The 20,486-nt window shown below is 47.0% G+C and overlaps 1 protein-coding gene across 2 annotated transcripts in view; it reads right to left on the bottom strand.

Annotated features, from left to right (window-relative positions):
• Nucleotides 1–20,486, bottom strand: part of Pex14 (peroxisomal biogenesis factor 14) — a 140,655-nt gene that overhangs the window by 17,791 nt on the left and 102,378 nt on the right. For both annotated transcript variants that reach the window (XM_085838591.1, XM_021159786.3), the window contains exon 4: nucleotides 5,722–5,850. In XM_085838591.1, coding sequence (XP_085694717.1) covers nucleotides 5,722–5,850 — 129 coding nt within the window. The remainder of the gene's footprint in view (nucleotides 1–5,721; nucleotides 5,851–20,486) is intronic.

Genomic DNA, 20,486 nt, shown 5'->3' with positions numbered 1-20,486 from the left:
CTTTTCCTTTTCAGAAGGAAATGTAAAAGGGCCGATAGGCCTCCTCCCACCAAGATGGTGCCAAGTTCAAAGCATCAGCTCTTTCTTTCACCACTTTACTTGGAAGGAAAAAGAACAAAGACTGATAATTCATTATCTGACAGAGGATACAAAGAACTCTTCTAACTCAATAATAAGATGAGTAACAGGCAGGAGACCAGAACAGACACGCCCCAAGACAGCGTGCAGATGACCAGTAAGCGCGTGAAGGGGCTGCCCTGACCAGGCACTACAGGAAGGGAAAGCCAGCCTTCAGGAGTCAGCCCTGTACACTACATGGTAACGTCACTGACGCTCCAGCCGGGAACACAGCTGCGGCTGAGGCTGGGACTGCTGGTGGAAGCTGATGCAGGGTAACTGCTCTGGAAAACAGTTTACCAGTTTCTGATAAGGTTAAAGCTACACTTAACATACAAACCAGCAATTCTCCTGCTCGGCATCCACCCAAGAGAGAGAAAAGCACACAGAGACTTGTACATGAGTGTTCACAAGAGTTTTACTCATAATGGCTAAAAGCTGGAAACAACCCAAAGTCCATCAACTGCTGAGTGGCTAAGCACAGTGATGCGTCCTTCCATGCAGTGGGGGTGGCTCAGTACAAACCGAAGCAACTTCTGACATGCACAGCAACGTGGATATATCCCAGCACTACGTGGGGCAGAGAAGCCAGACGCATAAGCATGCATACCATATGATTCCATTTATACACAGCTCAGGAAAAGAAGTATCTAACAGGCAGCAAGGAAAAGCAGAGCTGTGGCTGCCCTGGAGGCAGGATGGGGGTGCACTGACTGGAAATGGGGCACAAGGGAACCTTCTGGGGTATTGGAAATGTTCTGCAATGCAGTGATGGTTACATGAAGTGCACACTTCACTCAGATGGTGCAATCACAGTGGGTGCATTTTATTTCATGTAAACCACCCTCACAAAGGTCACAGGCACATAGTCTTTTCAAGGTGAGCAGTGGTCGAGAACAAAAGCCAACAATGCGGGTGTGCCAAGTTTTCTCCAACCTGTTAGTGGCTGAAACCAAGGGAGAACATGACCTAAAGATTCTAACACAACCTGAAAAGCACACGCCTGATACCGCCTGACTCATCCAGCAGATTCTAACATTTAGATGCTAGAGAGAGTGGTAATAAAGTAGCAGGCCCTTCCCTCCTAATATGCCAGTCGGACCTTTCTAAATACCACAGCAGCCAGCCACTAGAGCCTGCATGGGCCCAGTAACACCACCCTGAGAGTTCACAGCAGCTCCAACACCATGTTCCTGGGCCTGGACAGTAAGGAGGGCACGGAGGGCTTGGACAGACACAGCCCCCAGTGCCTCCTCCAGTTGTCAGCCTGCTCCTCTCAGTTCTCAAGCAAGGCTCCACCAGGTTCACTCAGACAACGAGCATTTTTAGACACCTGCTAAGTCACAGCCTCAGGCCATTAGAGTTGTAGAAAAGCCCCAGGGCTCACAGATTACTAGAAAAGACACTGAAACAACCACTTCAGTGCAGGGTGGTGGGGAGCTGGGGATGTGAGAGCCATGGTGCTTCTAACAGGTCAGAATGGAGCACTGGAAAAATGCCCGAAGAAATGGACAGTGGGCGCCAAGCCTGGGGAAAAGCAAAGGCAACATGGAGGGCAAGAGAGGTCCAGGCAAGCACCCCACCCCCACCCCCTTCTCTGCCTTTAAAACAAGTGACTTTAACACTGGTCTAAGGACAATTTTGTCAACTAACGAAACATTCGCAACGATTGGCTATCACAAGTTGTGGCTCTCTTGTGTCGGCAAGGCTCAGCTGTCATGTTGCCTCCCCTCAGCTGCTCCAGCTTCTTCATCACCGAGAGCCTGAAGTGGTCACGTGCTTCCCTGTCTCTGTCCACCCTGTCAGATCACTCACCCCGTCACCCGTGGGGTCAGTGAAGCATCTGCTCTCAGGGGCTCCCTTTCCCGCCGTCTGCACCAGCCTCCTCCCTGCTCCTGCCTGCCTCCCAAGCACTGACAAGCTGGCTTAACTGTCCGCAGCGTGCAGTCAGGCTGTGCTACCATTGGAGCTTGTTCCACAGGTGTTCTCAGGAGGGAGTAAGAACTTCAAAGTCCACAGCGAGACCATGAGCCACCGTGGAGTAGTGTAGAAATCCAGACCCTTCCTCACTTTCCTTTCTTCTCTGGCCATGACACGAGCAGTTTCTGTTTCTCTCTGCTGTGTGCCCATTACCTAACACCTCAAGCCAACAGGTCAACCATCACAGACTGGAACTCTATACCCAGAACAACCCTCTTCTCTTCTCTAAGTTGACTTTATCAAGTCTTTAGCAATGGAAAACGGATCTTCTTAATGACCTATTTGTCCCAGGGGTCAGGCACAGTGCCTGGTACACAGAGTCACACAGTAATGAGTTAAGATAATCAGGATAACTGTGCATTACTAAATAGGGTTGTAACAGAAACAAACTCAGAAGAACTCTCTCTCAGGACTTCTAATCAAATGATTCAAAGCTTTGTACCAGCCCTAGGTATCACTGTCTATTTTAAGAAGAGGCAGCTAGAGCCCTGGCCAGCCTCTGAAGGTGCTATACTGCTCATCAGGGACCAACACTGGCGCCCAATACTGCCCCACAAAAAACTGCACCAGCCCTTGCTCAGACCTCAGAGCTCTCTGGTGCTTATCTCTCTGGATGGAAACAAGACAAATCAGCTCAGCAGGAATCACAAATTCCTCAGCTCAGCAGGGAGCAAGACCCAGAGCCTCCCTCAATGGGCTGGTGAGCGTCCACAATTCAAATTGTGTGAGTCCCAATTCAAATTCAAACAGAACAGAGCCAAGAGGAGAAACAGGATCAGCTTTCTCCCGGATCCTAGCCGGGCTTTCCCTGAGCTCTGCCTGACTTTCTCTGCAGCCTGAGGAACACTGGTTTATCCTCACACTAGGTGACACCATGCCCCCTCAGGTGTCACCTCCTGCCACTCTCACAAAGCCTCCTGACTGCCTTAGCCCACATTAATTTTTCTCTTTTCTGTAATCTTACAGATTTTTTTTTGTCGGTATAATTAATTTTGGCATTAAATCACAATGTCTGATATTATTCTCTTTTTCTTAAGAGCTTGTAAAACTCTCCAAGATCATGCTTTGAAACTCTCATATAGTACAGAGTTGAGCATCCACTGGGTGCTTAAACTGAGCTGAACAAGTACCATTCTGGCAGTTCTCTGCATCACTGGCAGTCACTAACACTTCAAGGTCAAGTCCACTCACCAGAGAGCAGAGATAGCAAAGGAGGCACCCAGCAGCCCCAGGGTCGCCAAGCTAGGGTGGCTGGGAAACAAAGGTCTCCACAGGCCAGCTTCTTCAGGTGCTTCCAAGAGAGACTAAGCTGACACGGAGGCACTCGGGGCTCGCCTGAGGGAAGCCCATTTTCTAGACTTGGGCTCAGAACAGCTGAGAAATGGGAAGGAAAGGGCTACAGTGGTTCCAGGCACAGAATCAGCAGGAACACATGTGAACAGAGGCCATAAATCCCTCCCAGACGCAGACAATGCCTCGGTGATAAGCATGCAGATTGCACACCTAGTTCAGAAACTCCCCTGAGTTTGGTTGTAATTAAGGGGGTTAGAGAGGTAAAAAAAATATATAAACCCAATTAATCATTTAAATATTTAAAGTCAGATTTTTTTTCCCTCACTCCAGGATTAGTATATTTCATAACGCCAGCAGCCGACAGCCCTGGTTTTTACTGGGGTTCATTTTAGAGCATGTTTAAACTAGTCAGATTGAGTGATGCTTCCAGCAACTAATCGCATGTCAAATAAAAGATATTTTATGTAATAAATTACCGCTACAAGTAATTCAAATGTCATTTATCAGTTTTATTATCAGTCAGGCAAAGTCTTGTTTCTCTATATTAATCAAAATCAAGCTCTTTTTTCCCTTTTTTTTTTTTTTTTTTGAGCAGTTTTGACACCTCTTGGCAAAAGTATGGAAGTGAAGAGCAGAGTCACCCGGGAGCTGAATGGAGCTGTGTAACACCAGCAAAGCATGAGGCTCCGTGGTGACAACTGAAAACTCCAGCATTAGAAACTGTCATTGCCACTCTTTCTGCGCTGGTGTCAAATCAGGAGGAAGCCCGTCTCTGAGAAGACGAGAAGACGTTTGCCACCGTTGAAGGAGGCTGCAGAGTCTCAGCCTGCAACCCTGAAGGAGGCAGCAGGCAGCATGGCTGCGGCCCCACCCCGCCTAGAGAAGTCGCCAGCTAACTATGCAGTTGCAAAAGGCAGGCGAGCACAGGACACTGGATGCCAACTCTGTGACCAACCAGAACGATTTGTTCCCAGCAGGAAGTTTTCAAGTAGCGGAGAGACCTGCGTGGTATTAAGCCATGGGAGGAGACAGCTGGAGCACAGCAGATGTGCATCTTACAAAGTCTGCACCCAGCTGCCACTGCCTGTCCTCAATAAATCCCATTACATGGCTGGGCTCAGGGACAACTTAGGAAAGTGTGGACACTTACCTAGCCTTTGGTTAAAAAGCACATTTAGAGCCCGAAGCCTACACAACAGACTGATAGGGTTTGGGCTGGGAAAGAGAAATGAGGCCCTTGCTCACCACCAGCAGAAGCTGTTCCTGGGGTCTCAAAGGTCTTGAGCCAGTTGCCCAGGTCAGGCACAGTGGGACAGGATGAGTGTGTGTGTGTGTGTGCGCGTGCTCTGACTTTGCCACTCAGCTTATCCAGAAAGCAAAATGACTCTCTCAATATGACAATGCCAGCTTCGGCCTGGTCCCCTCCAACTGACCACAGGAGAGCATACGGTGCCAGCTGATGAGGAGGGACACCAGCCCAGCTGCAGGCAAGCCTGCTCAAGAGCTGATAAGGGGAGAAGGAAGAAGAGTTCAGAACCCACCATTTTTAAATACACCCTTTACTATCTGGCCTTGAACTCCCTTTTCAATCACCTTTTGGAAAAAGCTAACACTTCTAGACAAGTAAAATGAAGACAATTTTAGAAAAGATATTTTGAAAGACAATAGGCCCTGTGCTGAGTTATGTAAAAAGAAACCAACATAAGCTATTTCCCATAAGCTTTGGAGATAATTCTAACTTTTTAGACTCTCCAGGTGACTTGAAGAAGAGGTGATGGTCTTGTCTGGATGGCTGCATGGCGCTGTGTCTGTTACCACAGCAACCTCCATTTAAAACAACAAACTCCCTTGTATCAGGATTCCATGTGATCATTAAGGCACCTTTGTATTTAATCTGAAATTCCCTTAGAATCTGTCACTCCATGAATATACCCGGTGGAGTCAGGACAAGGGAGAATCTGAGTAGCCAGGGTACCTCCATGGGCAAAGGAGAGTCCACTCACACCCCATGTGTGGGCTCGGAAACGGACGCTCAGTACCACGGGGATAAGATGGAAGAGGCAGAGCGGATCACCTGTGTGACCACAGTGTCTGAAGCAACACAAACGGCCGGCTCCTGCTCCCCTGCAACCTTTAGCACACACTTAAAACCGTGTCTACCTGAGTTTGAGTGTGTCACGTTTTTATACCTAGAAAACCTTATGAGCTTTTTGCATCAAATGGAAAACCCAAGTTCTCCCAGTTTGCTGAGGTGGGAGCTTTGGAGCACTGCTCTTAGCCAGTGTCTTGACTCCCAGCCAGGGTAAGCAGGACTTGGAACAGGTGACTTACTGTATGGCTGCGGAGTGAGGTGAGGGGGCTGGACAGGAACCACTGGGGTAGCGGGGCCCAGGGGTGAAGGCTCGTCGGCAGCTGTGCCCGACTGCTGAAAAGCCAGGTCAATCTCTTCGTCTGTCAGTCCTAGAGAGAAGAGCAAAGGACACTCGTGAGCATCTCTTGCCAGCCACCCACCCTCAGCAAATCTTCCTCGGCAAACAGGCCCTGAAGGACGGCCACAGAGCGCCTTGCATTTGAGTGTGCTGCCTCCTCGATTTCGGATTCTTGGGAACCTCTCTCTGTCGCAATTTAACCTTAAGCGACAGAATATTAGCCTCAACACTGCTTCCAAATGTGGCTCATTCAATTTCCTTAATTTATCCTTGAGTTTATTGCTGCTTTTGAAGTCGCTCCGTACTGCAATTCTCCATTCTTCCCCCGAAAACAGATACCATCAACTGCAAATGTGGCTCATTTTAATCTGTAATGGTGTTAAAAAAAGAGGGGAAAAAACTAACAATAATGCACGAAAACAGACAGGGAAACAAAAAACTAATTATTGGGTGAGACGACTAATTAGTCTAGATCGTTTCCGAAGACGGGAATAATTTGCTTTATTTTATGACAAATGCAGAAATAAAAAGAAAAATCAGGACTGACTGTGATTAGTATGAATGGGATATAGAATGTAAAGAAGAAAATAAAACAAGAAAACAGAGTAAAACGAGACCGGGCCCACGCGCTCTCGGATGACTATTGCTCCAGCCTATCCCAGGCTGCCTGGATCGCCTTTGGCTAGTTTCTCCCCCCCACCCCCACCCCCTTTTAATCCTCTGATGCTCTAACTCTAAACTACACTGCACACAGGGCATCAGGAAATCGCAGGGCGCCATCTGCAGTGGTTATAGCATGTGGAAAGGATTTGCCAAGAAGGAAGGGAGAGCCAGTGAAAGTCCAGGTTCCTAACCTAGCAGGCTGGGAGCAGAGAGGTGTTCAGAGGGCCTGAGGCCGACTGGGTGACCGATGGTAAAGGAGGAGGGTTCCGTAGGATTAAAGTGTAGAGCCCAGGTTTGCAACAAGATTCCTACAGGGCCCCACTCAGGAAGTAATGGTGTATACAAAGAGATCTAGTACCGAGGGTGAAAAGCAGGTGAGAGGTCACTGCTAGCATGCAGAAGACAACTCGAGCTGGTCCAGGCTGTTCCGGGAATCCCAATATCCAATAGAGCCACAACACAGAGCTTTTAAACCGGGGCCAAGAGCTTTTCCACATCTGGTCGGCAGCTCTCCATTAGAGGCCCACAGCACAGTATACTTGCCCCTGGGGGTGGATGAAGTACAAGGCGGTTCTGAGGATCAGCATCTTCAAAGTGTGGGGCCTCGCACTCTGTGCCTGGGGGCTAATACGTGGTGTACATTAATGCTGTAGAGCACAGCTCGGCCCTGTACCATATTGGCCTGAGTCGATGCTAGCCATTCCTCAGACTTTTCATGCCCCACTGCAAACGGTCAAGGGAGTGCCTCAACTACGCAAAATGGCCCTTGACCTCTCTCCTTTCACGTGGCAGCAGCATTTCCCCTTCACACATAGGAGCCAGACAGAAGCAAGCAAGCAAGCCCTGCCGGGGTCGTGCGTCGTGGCATTCACCCAGCCGGAGGGAGGGAGGTCAGGCGATAGAGCAGCAGAGCATCCCAGGCTGCGCGGGACAAGGGCATCCCCACTTCCTGCACAGCTTGCCATAAACGGGTTGCATTTCTCGTTGTTTCTTCTCCCCAGAGCAGGAGTAGGCCAGCCAGCCAGACAAGCCAGGTAAAACTGAGGACACAGCTCCCCGAAGCCTGTGCCTCTTGGGCTCGTTCGCCTGTCAGTCACTGCTGATGGCTCTTCCTAAATAGGAAGGGGCACTGCTCTCCTCTCCAAGCCGGGAAGGAGGACGGTGCTTTTCCCAGTCCACTGCAGAGGAAAGGAAGCAGTATCTGCGACGTCAGCACAGGCTGCTGGTCACTGGCACACCACGGAATTCTCTAAACCTGGTGGATCATGTGCCTTGTCAGCTGCTGGCTGCAAATGAGGATAATTCTCCCAAAAGGAGCATTCAGTTGCATTCTCATTTCCCTTCTGGCTCTTTCAAATATAAACAAGTACGATAATGCTTAACACTGGGGAAATATACAGCAAGTTACAGGCTGCGCCTCGGCCTCGCGAGCTGGCGCTGGTTAAAGGAACAGGACCTTCTGCCGGCTGTTCTGCCCTCTGGCCCCGAGCTTTTACCAAGACTATTCTCCTAATAAAACCCAGCCGAGCCCACCAGTGAGGTGAGGGTTCCAATGCCATGGGCACTTCCTTCCGGGCTCTTGCTTCTCACTTGGTGCTATAACTCTACACTGGCTGGAATTCCAATATACCTAGTTCTCCAGAAAAGTCAGGGGCTTGATTTAGTTTCAATGAATGAGTCATTTTTCTTAAGAAGAAGGGGTGGGGGAGAACACATAATTTTGGAATGCTACCCCTACCATTTCCCCTGAGGTGGCGGCAAAGGCCGTCTAGATCCGACTTGTCTTGGAGAATAGAGGCAACCAGAGTTAGAAGCATCGGCCGGCAACTTCACTCTCAAGGCTGGCAGGGTTTAGAGAAGGATTAAACTCCTCTCTCCCAAGGCACCCTGGACCCCACCTGTGGATAAGAGCCAATGCTAGTTCCTGTGGATATAGAAACACGGGCTACAGACAACCTGGGGCAGACCTGCAAATGATAACTGGACGACATTTCAACAACGCCAGAGTGATAAGCAAGGTGCATCCTCACCCTCACCTCACCCCAGACATTCCTCACAGAGCAGCACCCTGCTTCCCTTGAGAGTCCTCACTCACGCAGCACTGGACTCTATTTACGGAGCTAAGTGGAGGAAGACCAAGTTGGGGTCGGTCACTTCTCTTTGGATCAAGATTCGCTATCTACTCAGCCACTGGCTCCTGGTCCAGAGAGGACCCTACCTCTGGGATAAACTGTCGCCACAGGACCCATGCATAAACATCCAGGTGCCCTACCCCCGCCTTTCCTACCCACCCGCAGGATAAACAATGCAGGTCTTTGATTGAGACCTTGCAGAATCCAAAAGGTTAAAAGGAATAATAAAGGAAACTGCCAATTGTAAGTGAATTATATTTGGCTCTGAAAGCCAAGGAAGGCACAGGCTATATTATAAAGGCATCTCTCTGCGGTGTTTACCATCACCCTGACTAATGCAGACCTTTTTTGTTGTTGTTGTTTTAAATAATCTCATGCAAATTAGACACACACACTTCCTTCCAGTTGATTGCTATCTGTGAGGAATAATCTAATGGCAAAGGGACTGAGCAATGGCTGAACAGAACAGAGAGCAGAGGACTTTGTCGCCATTCTGCAGGCGGCAAGTAAGCCTCCTGCTCCCTCCCTATCTATCCGCCTTTGGAAGAGTTAGCTCATTCTGATAAGGTTACACTTTTCTCTCAGCTGAGGGGTAGACTGTGGTTATCTGACACTAGAATTTGGCATTTTAATCTTCTTCCAGCAACTTCCCTTCCACCATGGGTGACCCTTCTAGAGTTCCCACCCTACCATCTACTACTAGGAAAGAATAACTCTAAGGAAGCCCTGCCCACTCCTCTCTCAGGGACAGAACAAGAGCACTGTTTATGAGGAAGAGCAGTAGCCAGAGGCTGGGCTGGCCCAGAGAACCTACCTCACTTGCAAGTCCCTGGGCTGCCTAATCTGCAAAGCCCTCCAAGGTCCCCAGCACCTTTCCTGTTCCCTTGGTTCGCTCCAAATTACTTCCCCAGATATCAGGAAGTTACCACTGCTGCCCCTGTGGAGATTTCTTCTCCCTAGAGGGCTGCATTTAAAAGAATGGAGACAAGGAACAGCTTTGCAGTGACCACAGAGGTGGACTCCAACGCTATCTGAACTGGACTCAGGACAGTCACACCTGCCTATTTTTTATATCCTAGCAGATAAACAACCTGCTTTCTTTTCCTAAAGGTTTCTATTAGAAAGCAAACAGAAGCCAAAGATGTGTGTGTGTGTGTGTGTGTGTGTGTGTGTGTGTGCGCGCGCGCGCGCGCACACGCGAGTGTGTATGATCATGATGCCCATCTCCTTTCCCGGCAGGATGACGGTTTCCTGTGAGGCTGGCTGCACAAGGACTTCTCAGATCAAGCAACTCCACACTTACTGCAGTCCCTGCTGGGCACAGCTCTGGGCCTGACTCTGGAGGTGAAACAGAAACCTGACAGGTGACAGCAGCGTTCTCTGGATTGTGTGGGGCAAGCGACCAAGACAGAAGGGCTAGGAATGGTTTGAAAATATGCGAGGCAATGAACCCCGGCCGCACCTTCCAGTCTGGACCAGACTTTATAATCAAACTGTAGAGAATGAGAGGGACATGGAGGAGGGGCACACAGCCCAGGGTGGCAGCGAAAGGCCCAGAACTCAGATCATCTTCCTCCGACCACAGCCCCTCCATTTCCGAGTCAACTGAGACTCTGAGACAGAGCAGGGTCACCTCTCTCAGAACACAACTAGTTATCTGCCTGGCACATTCCAGGAGGAGATGAGGCAGGAAGACAGCTGGCTAAAGATATTCCCCAAATTAAAAGAAAAATCAACTCCCTCAGAATGGGCTCAGGGAGGGAAAGGGAAAAGTATTCTTCCTTTATTAACATTTTGTTGGAACAGTAGAGTACAATAAGGACTCTCGGAGCCTCTAAAAGTCGTTGGATGACCTGTGGACCCCTATTTCCCAGTGCCTTGTATAAAATTGAATTTTTTAAACATAAATTACACGTAATGACGACACTGTAAAAACTAACAGTAATGGAAAGCTGTGCTGTATTTCATTAGCCTGTATTATTCCGTGCCACCTGATCCAGCCGGGCCTTGTTTATGAGTTAGTGTGCTAGCAGATGCCGATGGAAGCATTTGCTTCGACCTTGCTCTTCTCATTGGGGCATGAAATTACGACGGCAGCACCTTGATATTACAGCCATAAATACAGTAAACTGCAAATTTAAGCCAACGGCTCCTATTGTCTCTGAACATAAAGCTGATCGGTATTTATTTAAAAGGAGAACAAAAAAAATATTATATATCACCTTGTTTATGGGGCCGCCCCACCCACTCCCTTATCCCCTCCCCCAGCTCCCTAACCTGTCTAATCCACTAGGTTAAAATATTAAGCAAATAAGCCAAAGCTTCCTTCTCTGGTGATAACTATTCCCCAAGCAGCAAGAATCAGTTTTTGAGAAAAACAGTTCTAAATATCACTAGTCTGAATGAAAGTTTTTATTGACAGCAAATTGAGCTGGAGTGGGCTGGCTCTCCTGATCTTGATATTAATGTGTAACTTCAAGAATGGGATGAGAGACTTTCCCCTCTCCTCAAATGGCGGGCATCTGTACAACTGAAGGAAAAGTTGCTGCTGATGCCTTGAAACTGGATGCTCTCTCAGAATCCTTCTGAAAACTGTTCCGTAGAAAGGCTGCTTCGGAGACAGCAAAACACTGCCTCCTGCCACCCAGGGAAAGAAAGATATTTACCCACGAATGTAATTCTCATCTCAGCACAGAGCGCTCAGACCTCTCATTAAAGCTTGCACCAATCCCTTCCTTATCCCGGTGACCCATAAAGACAATACATCCTTTAAATATATCAAACGTGCAAGAAAACCAAGCAAAGGCCCAAGGACACTGGTCTCCCCGCAGGCGCCTCTCCCAGTAAATCACTGAGTAAGAAGCCAGTGCACCACGTAGTTCACTGCCGGCTTACAGACTCGGAGACCTGGCAGGAGACGAGACAGGGCTGCTTTCCCTGTGTCAAGGAAGAGGGTCCTTGAGGAGACAGAGGAGCTATGAACACTCAGCCACAACCAGGTGTGGCGCTCTCAGACATTAGAACATCAGCAGACAAGCTCAGAAGTCTCTACCAACACAGCACACAAGAGGACCGTTGCAACCGTGAACTAAATGCAAATCGGGGCTTTAATTTCAAAGCAGACAGGCTGTGGTCACAGGGCCTAGAGCCCAGTAGTGCAATGACACAGGCAGATCAAGCAAGATCAAAAGTTTCTGTACACTTTGGCAGGCAGATGTGCTCCCTTGGAGCCCTAAATTATAGCAGCTTCACCAGGCTTAGTCCCTTCACATAAGGAGGGAACTTTCTATAAAATTTACCGAGGGCCTCTGGGGAGCAGTATACCTACTGAACAAGACGGAAGTGAGCTGCCCTCTGTGTTACACACACAGAGACCTCCGTCTGAAAGACTGAGTGGAGCTCCAGTCAGCATCCATGATGTCTATTTCTGATCTGTACTGTCTAGAGAGGGCCCTCATTTTCCTGTTAATCCCTCTCTGGCTATACTGAGGAAAAACAAAAAGGGTTACTTTTGATGTCTGCCATCAATTCTGGAGGATAATAGACTGCTACTGTCACAGAGGACGGCCTCTGACATGGAGGGCTTTAGCAACAGGCTGAGGCAGCCTCTTCACAGGCCAGGGGAGGTACAGTTATTTACAAGCCCAAGGCGTGTGAGTTTTTATAAATGTGTGGGAAAGCCAAGTAATAAACACGTTAGCAACACATACACTTACCCAGTCAGAAGAGACTGAGCCAGTTGTTTGCTTTTAAAAAAAAAGACGTATTTATTTTATATGCATGGGTGTTTTACCTGAGTGTGTACATGTGTGCCATATGTACAGTCTGCAGAGGTCACAGAGGAGGGCTGGGAACCACTGGACTGGAGGTCCAGACGTGTGAGAGCCATCGTCTAGGGTCCTTCATAAGAATGGCCAGTGCTCTAAACCTCGGAGCCAGAGCTTCCAGCTCCTCGTGTGCGTTTTTAAGTCTGCTTTTTATTTAAATGTGCAAGGGTTTTGCCTGCAAGTACGTTTACACCACGTGCACACAGTATACATGGAGCCCAGAGAAAGGCACTGGGGGATCCGAAAAATGGACTTACACAATGTTTAAGCCACGCTATCCGCTTGGGGAATTAAACCTGGGTCCTCTGGAAGAGCAGTCAGAGCTCTGAACCACGGAGCCATCTCTCTCCACTCCCTTGTTTGCCTTTTGAACAATAGCAACTTCACCAGAACAGGAAAACAACAAAACAAAAAACAAAAGACAAAAAACCCCTTGAAGTTCTGGTGGGGGTGTCTATCCCATTCTCTCTCCCTTCCTCCATCCTTCCATTTTATTTACAGATGAAGAAAAAACAAACAAATGAACAAAAACCCCATAGAAGCCAGCCATGGTGACTTTAATCTCCATACTAGGGAGGCAGAGACAGGTGATAGTTGATGCCAGCCTGGTCTACGTACTGAGATCACCTCACAGACAGGACTCACCTAATCACCTAATCGTCACTCGCATCCCACCCTGTGTGGGGCTTTCCACACTACCCCAGGGTGAGGGGACATCCTGGAGAGCCTGACACAACACGGCTTCAACAGCAAAGTCTTAGTACAAATTTCCCCCAAAGAGGAAAAGCTAAAAGCATAGTCAGGATACAAGACCTGTGCACTGATCAAGGGTTCTTCGTTACAGCCAGACTGGGCAAGAAGTGCCAGGAACAAGCACAGTTGGTCATCACAGGTAAGGACGACACACTGCATTTTCTCAAGCTGGAAGAGACGGTATTGGGTGCTTTCACTATAAAGAGATAATTCTTTGAGGAGACAGAGAAGTTACTGTGATCTGAACATTACACAATACACACACATTTGAAAATACAATGTGAGGGGGCTGGAGAGGTGGCTCAGTGGTTAAGAGCACTGACTGCTCTTCTAGAGGTCCTGAGTTTAATTCCCAGCAACCACATGGTGAGTCACAACCATCTGTAATGAGATCCGATGTCTTCTTCTGGTGTGTCTGAAGACAGCTACAGTGTACTCATATACATAAAATAAAATAAGTGGTTGTGAATGCCTTTAATCCCAGCACTTGGGAGGCAGAGGCAGGTGGATTTCTGAGTTTGAGGCCAGCCTGGTCTACAGAGTGAGTTCCAGGACAGCCAGAGCTATACAGAGAAACCCTGTCTCGAAAAACCAAAAAGAAAGAAAGAAAGAAAGAAAGAAAGAAAGAAAGAAAGAAAGAAAGAAAGAAAGAAAGAAAGGAAGGAAGGAAGGAAGGAAGGAAGGAAGGAAGGAAGGAAGGAAGGAAGGAAGGAAGAAAGAAAGGAAGAAAGAAAGAAAGAAAGAAAGAAAGAAAGAAAGAAAGAAAGAAAGAAAGAAAGAAAGAAAGAAAGAAAGAAAGAAAGAAAATGTGAGATCCTATATAGATCCTATATATATGCACAACTTAAGAATATATGAAGCTGGGCATGGTGGCTCATGTTTGTAACCCCAAAACATGAGGGATTCAGCGGCTGAAGTTAGAGACCTACCTAGAATTTAAGACCAACCTGGAATACATAATGAGTTCTAGAGCACCCTGAGCTATATATAGAGTGAGACCCTGCCTTAGAAAGGGGGAAGGGTGTGTGTTCTGGGAGTGGGTGGGGATGACGGGTGGTGGGATCCAAGTTCTGTTCCCAGCACCCACATCAGGTAGCTCACAACTGCCTCTAACTCCAGCTCCAGGAGATCTGATGTCCTTTTATGGACTTATTGGTGTATATGCACCACGCATGCGTGCATGTGCACACACACACACATACACACACACACTCAATCACAAAACAATGAATCTTTTTTTTTAAGCTTTAAAATTAAAACAAAAAAAGGAAAATAGTTATGTATCAGCTATAAAAGATGTGAAGGTATAAATTATTTGTAAAAGCTGCATGTGTTTGCACACAGGCACATGTACTTAGCTGTGAACGTGCATAACGAGAAGGGATGGGAACGGGAAGTGTGGGTTTACATGGAGAGGATCCATCAGCTGGCGAAGACTAAAGGGAAAACTTCTACTGCGCGTGCCCTTGTGAATTGTGCTACACAAATAGCCAGTACATTTTATTCACACAAACAAACTAACTTTTATTTTGTTGGGTTTTTTGTTGTTTATTCAGCCGGGTCTCTAGTGTAGCCCTGCTTGGCCTGAAACTTGTCATGCAGACCAGGCTGACCTTGAACTCACAGAAATCCACTTGCCTCAGCCTCTCGAATACTGAGATTAGAAGTATTATACCTGGCTGGATAAATTAATTTTTAAAAGTAAATGTCTGGAGGGAATATAAAAAACTTTGTTCCTTAACACTTTATAATGGTTATCTCTGTTTACTAAAAGAGAAAAACCAAGACAGAAAAAGGTGCAGAGCTGGCTTAGGCCCTGAGACCAGAGCAAGACCACATTTCAAAGCTCTTGCTTAACTCACTGGGGCTGCAGAGAAGTCTAAGGGAGCTTGGTTTTTTTTTGTTTTTTTTAATTGTGATTTTAAAAGGCAGACATCTGTCTGATTTTGACACATCCTGGCTACCCAAATGTTCTTTCAGCTCTAAATATTTGCTTCACCAGTAGAAACGTTTCTACCACTGCACTAAAACAAACACATGCTTTGGACAAGGGAGCAACCATCTTGCTACTCAAGACAGCCTGATGTGGGAAGCAAGTCCACTTTGGGACACAGGTCAAGGTGGTCACCGTCATCCTTTAAGGAAAGCCTCGCCATGGCCTTCAGTCATCTGGCTTGAGTTCTTCGGGGTTTTTTTTCACGTCCTGAATCTTAAATTCATAATTGGTTTGTTATGAAAGAAAGGTTTGTTATGTGATATTCAGCTTACTTCCCCAAATTTAAAATGGCCAGGTTCCCACCATCATTTTAAAAAGACTTCACCATGAAGCTTTTATGAACACATTAAAACACCTAATGTCCTAACAGGTCAATATATAAATTATTTTGTCGCCTTCTATGTGTGTAGCTCAAGAGCATGTGGTAATGCAGTCTCCTCAGCCCCCAAGAAGGAGCCCCACTGCTAGGCAGGGCTGGAACCTGGCCTGCTCTCCCAAACCATGCTCAAGTACAAGGTCCCCAACTTAAGCCCACGATCACACGCACGGGTATGTTGTTAACTCTGATGATTTTTACACAATGTTGTTTGCCATTGAGGGTACAATGAAGAGCAAACAGGGAAGCTTCTGAAAGACAAGTCGGCAAGCCGCCGCCTCAGTAATTTTCCAAAAATGTTCATGCTTTCTGGCTCAATGATTTTACTTTCAAGACACAGTAATATAACAAAATAGTATGGGCCAAGATGGTTTGTCATTCTAGTTTTTCTAGAACCGGGGCTTAAACTCAGGGCCTCACACAGTAGGTAAGCCCTCAGGGCCTCACACAGTAGGTAAGCATATCACCGTGAGCTACGTTCCCAGCCTCCACAAGCGAGCTGGTCGTGCTAGGACAAGCCTGCCGTCCCTGCACATAGCCCGAGTGAGAAGAACTGGAGCTCACGATCATCTATGGATTCCTAGTGAATCTGGGGCCAGCCTGGACTACATTGAACCCTACACCTCATAAAATAACACAACACTAAACAAAGGAAATGTCCGAAAAGTAATGATTAGGAGATCTGTGATACATTTCAATAGTGGGATATTACTTAAATGTTTATAGTCATCTGAAAACTTCTCATGGCACGTTCGATACGTTAACACATAAAGAGCTGATGTTACAGTCATAGCAAATCTCACCTCTAAAACGAGTGAAGGAAAGCCATAGTGTTATCACATGGAGAGGGGAGCACGGCTCACTGGGGTAGCACTTGCCCAGCACACCCCAGACCCCAGATCAATCCCTAGCACTGCAAAAAGAAAAGTGGGGGGCAGGCTGGTGGGGGTGGGGGGGCGCACAGGGCTGCGCAGGGGCCTACCACTCCATCTGATGAGCGTCCAACCTGACAGCAGGCGTGAGGAGCAGAGGTTTGAATCGATTGACCCCTCACAGTCTGAGGCCTTGGTGCAGGCTATCTCTCCTCCTTACTTCTTGGCAGCCATATGTCAAGTCCACAATGCTATCTGGTAGAAGATGTGACTATATGGGATTTGCTTAGTGTCCTTCTAAGGAACTTTTTATAATTGTTTTTAACTCTCATGGTACAAAATTCTAACAATACCCGAGGCTTGCAGAGAAATGTGGGCTTTCTTTTCCTGACAACTGCTCACATTGTTACATCATTAAAAAAACAAAAAAAATCACAGGTAAATGTAAATGTTTTATGTAAAAAGCATGTGTATTTACCCATGTATGTTCACAACATGTATGTATACATATATGACAACATGGTATATACAATTTTATGTCTTGCTATTGTGATTAAAATTAGTTACTATGGGGTTAGAGAGATGGCTCAGCAGTTAAGAGCAGATACTGCTGCTGCAGAGGACCTGAGTTCAGTTTCTAGCTCCAAGGCGATCTGAAACCTCTAGCTTCCATGGGCACATGCACTCGCACACATTCATTTGCATAGACACACAGAGACAACCACACATACACATAACTTGAAATAGTAAATCTTAAATAAAATGAATTACTATGTTCTCAGAGCACATCTGCGGAGCACCGCCACTCTGCACGATCTGTTAGGTGGAGGCACCATGATCAATGCAACTTATCTCCTACTGAACATTTCCTCTTACAAAGAAGACCACAAATGAGCCCTTGGTGGCGACTCGCACATGTGCAGCAATTCCCCAGGAACTCCAAGCAGGGGCTGGACACCTCTTGGTAGGAGCTTCCCTGTCAGTACCAGGTACCATTGCTCTGTATTGACACCATCAGTTTGTCAAGTGTGCCATTAGAATCCTGACTGGTTGGAGGGTGGCATTTAACACCAGCCCCTGACGGGGGCAGCTCAGGCTTTTCCTCCGTTCCTCTCACTCCCACGTATGCATCCTGAACCCACGCTGTTAGATCTAGACACAGTTCAAGTGAATGCCCACCTTCTCACATTTCTCTGCTTTCTTCCTTTGGTTTCGCTTTTAAGCCCACCATCTGACACCAGTATTAGATTCCTTGTTGAGTCTGCATGGTATCATCTCCTTCCAATACTTTATGTTTAATCCTTATGTGCTGTTACATAAAAGATGTGACTGAGGCAGGTGTGGGGGCCCACACCTGTAATTGCAGCACCTGGGAGGCTGAGGATTGCTGTGGTTTTAAGGTCCATAGTAAGTTTCGATTAACACTGTCTCAAATCCAAAGGTATTTTAAAAGTTAAAAAATTCTGTCAAGGGCCAGGTGTGGTGGTGCACGCCTTTAATCCCAGCACTCGGGAGGCAGAGGCAGGCGGATTTCTGAGTTCGAGGCCAGCCTGGTCTACAGAGTGAGTTCCAGGACAGCCAGAGCTATACAGAGAAACCCTGTCTCGAAAAACAAAACAAAACAAAACAAAACAAAAAAGCAAACCCCCAAAAATCTGTCAGGGTAATGCACACCTTTAATTCCAGCACTGGGGAGGCAGAGGTAAGGTGGATCTATGTGCATTCAAGTCCAGCCTGGTCTACAGAGTGAGTCCCAAGACAGCCAAGGCTACACACAGAAACACTATCTCAAAAAGCAAAACATTGTACCTGATATAAGCAGCACTGACTGGAGGAGAGTTAGTTTTTAACTTCCTGACAAGTTTGTTTCTAGCGCTTCTTTATTTAATGGGGACGGCCTGTGGAGGTCAGGGGTTACTAGCCAGTTCTCCCTTCTGTCTAGTGTGGAGCCACACTCAGGTCACCATACTCGGAAAGCAAGCATTTTTACTCCCAACCACAGAGTTGGCTTGTAATACAGTATTTATTCATTTACATTTAATATAACCATATTATATAATTAACTTAATAATAATGCATTTAATATAATAAACATTGATTCTTGAGGGCGTCTATTTATACCTTATGATTTGTTTTCCTGTTGACCTAGTTTATTTCCACTTTCTCTGTCTGCTTTTTGGTGTGATTTTCTTGTCTATTGACTTTGTTTTTTATGGTAGCTTGCAATGGGTTTCTTGATATAGTTGCTGTCTTCTCTTTCCTAGTTATTAAATAGCTTGGGTGGGGCATATTTCTGCTGTTTGGTTGTTTTGGTTTGGTTTTTTCCCACTCTATTTTAGTGAACATCAGATCTTCTCTGCAATGGCAATTATTGTCTTCCTGGTGGGGTAGTATTGTTATTATTACTATTATTAATCTTTAAAGACAGGGCCTCACTCTGTAGACCAGGCTGGCCTCAAACTCAGAGATCTGCCTTCCAAGCGCTGGAATTAAAGGCGTGCACCAGCAACTGTCTATTCTCGACATGGCTGTCAGGTTGAGCCTACTAAAGCATCACTCATCTGTCTAAAATGGATGATTCCCACAGTATGCAGAACAAGTCCCAACTCCTGGAGGGAGCGCCTCCTAAAGCACTGCTGGCCCCTTAGCACAGCGAGCCTGCCTCGAACCACTGCCTACCCTGTCCGTACAGCACGCTTTCCTGTTCCTGGAATTCACTCCATACGACTTCTTCCTCGGGCACCAGTCCTTCCCTTTTCATAGAATTCTTTCTCTCTAAAAATGTCTGAGGTTTGCTTCCTCATGTCTTCAAGAGTCTCTCAAAATGTCACTTTACAGGGCCTTTCCTGATCGTCCCTGAGAAGTCTAGTGCCCTTACTCTGCCCACACTGACTCTGCACTTGACCTGTGCTCGCTGCGGCTCGCTTCCTCCTTGCCATTGGGATGCAAGCTCAGTAAGGCAACGATTTGGGGTTCTTCACTCACTCTACTCCTCCCAGAACAGGCAGCTCAGCTCAGCAGTCTCAATGTCTTGCCAGGATGTGCCGCTCTGCTTCTTAGGACTGGAGGTATGGCTTAGTGGTAGAGCATGCGCCTTGTTTGTGCAAACACTGTGCCTCAGCACCCCTAAACTATATACATACACAATGCATGTATGCATACATGCACATATACATGCACATACATATACATATATATACACATACATACATACATTCATACATACATGAATAATAAAGACAAAGGGAACAATGACCAGAACTATGGTTGACTCAAAATCAGAAACCAAGGCAGACATTGAATAGTAAGTATCCTCGAAATGGTGACAGCAGGCTGGTGATGGTAAGGGTGCTTGCCACCAAACCTTGTGACATGAGTTCCTTGCCAGCACCCACATGGTAGGAGAAAAGAACTGACTTTCATGAACTGCCTTTTGACTGCCACACTCAGGCACAGAAAGTAACTAAAAGTCCTAAGCACACACGTGGTCCTGTCATGTCCCGCCACACTTCCTGGACTTCTCTTCATGTGGTTTTGTTTTTAATCACAACTTCACATAACTCTTTCTGCCTCACTCCTCTTCCGTTTGGGGGACTGAAATTACCCTGACAGTCAACATGACTTTGGGCAACATCTAGTCCTACATTCCCAATTTATCTCCCCTCTGTGCACTTTCTCTGTGGTGTTCTCTACTGCCTGTCTTCAGGACCACCCACAGATCCTTTCTTCTGTATGTCCAATCTGCTGCCAAACTCACCCAGTCCGTTTCCTTTTTTCCCTTCCCTTTGTCTTCATCTGAGACGGGGAGAAAGATGGTTTATTGTGTGTAACTTACACTTGGACACAAGGAAGAACAGGACCAGTCCAGAACGCCAATGGTCCAAGGCAGAGAGAGAGCGGGACTGTCTTGGTTGTAGGGAGGCAGTCAGCTTCCTGGGTGACCTTGGCGAGATGGTTTTCCAGGTCCACTGAGACCTGCACAGACACAGCACACAGTCCAACAACTTGTACCAGCGTCCCAGCCCTCGGCATCCTTTACTTCTACTCC

The sequence above is a fragment of the Mus caroli genome, unplaced genomic scaffold, assembly GCF_978045245.1.
Source record: "Mus caroli unplaced genomic scaffold, Mus_caroli_1 scaffold_6, whole genome shotgun sequence".
Taxonomy (NCBI): domain Eukaryota; kingdom Metazoa; phylum Chordata; class Mammalia; order Rodentia; family Muridae; genus Mus; species Mus caroli.
This window is presented reverse-complemented; position numbering and strand designations above follow the sequence as displayed.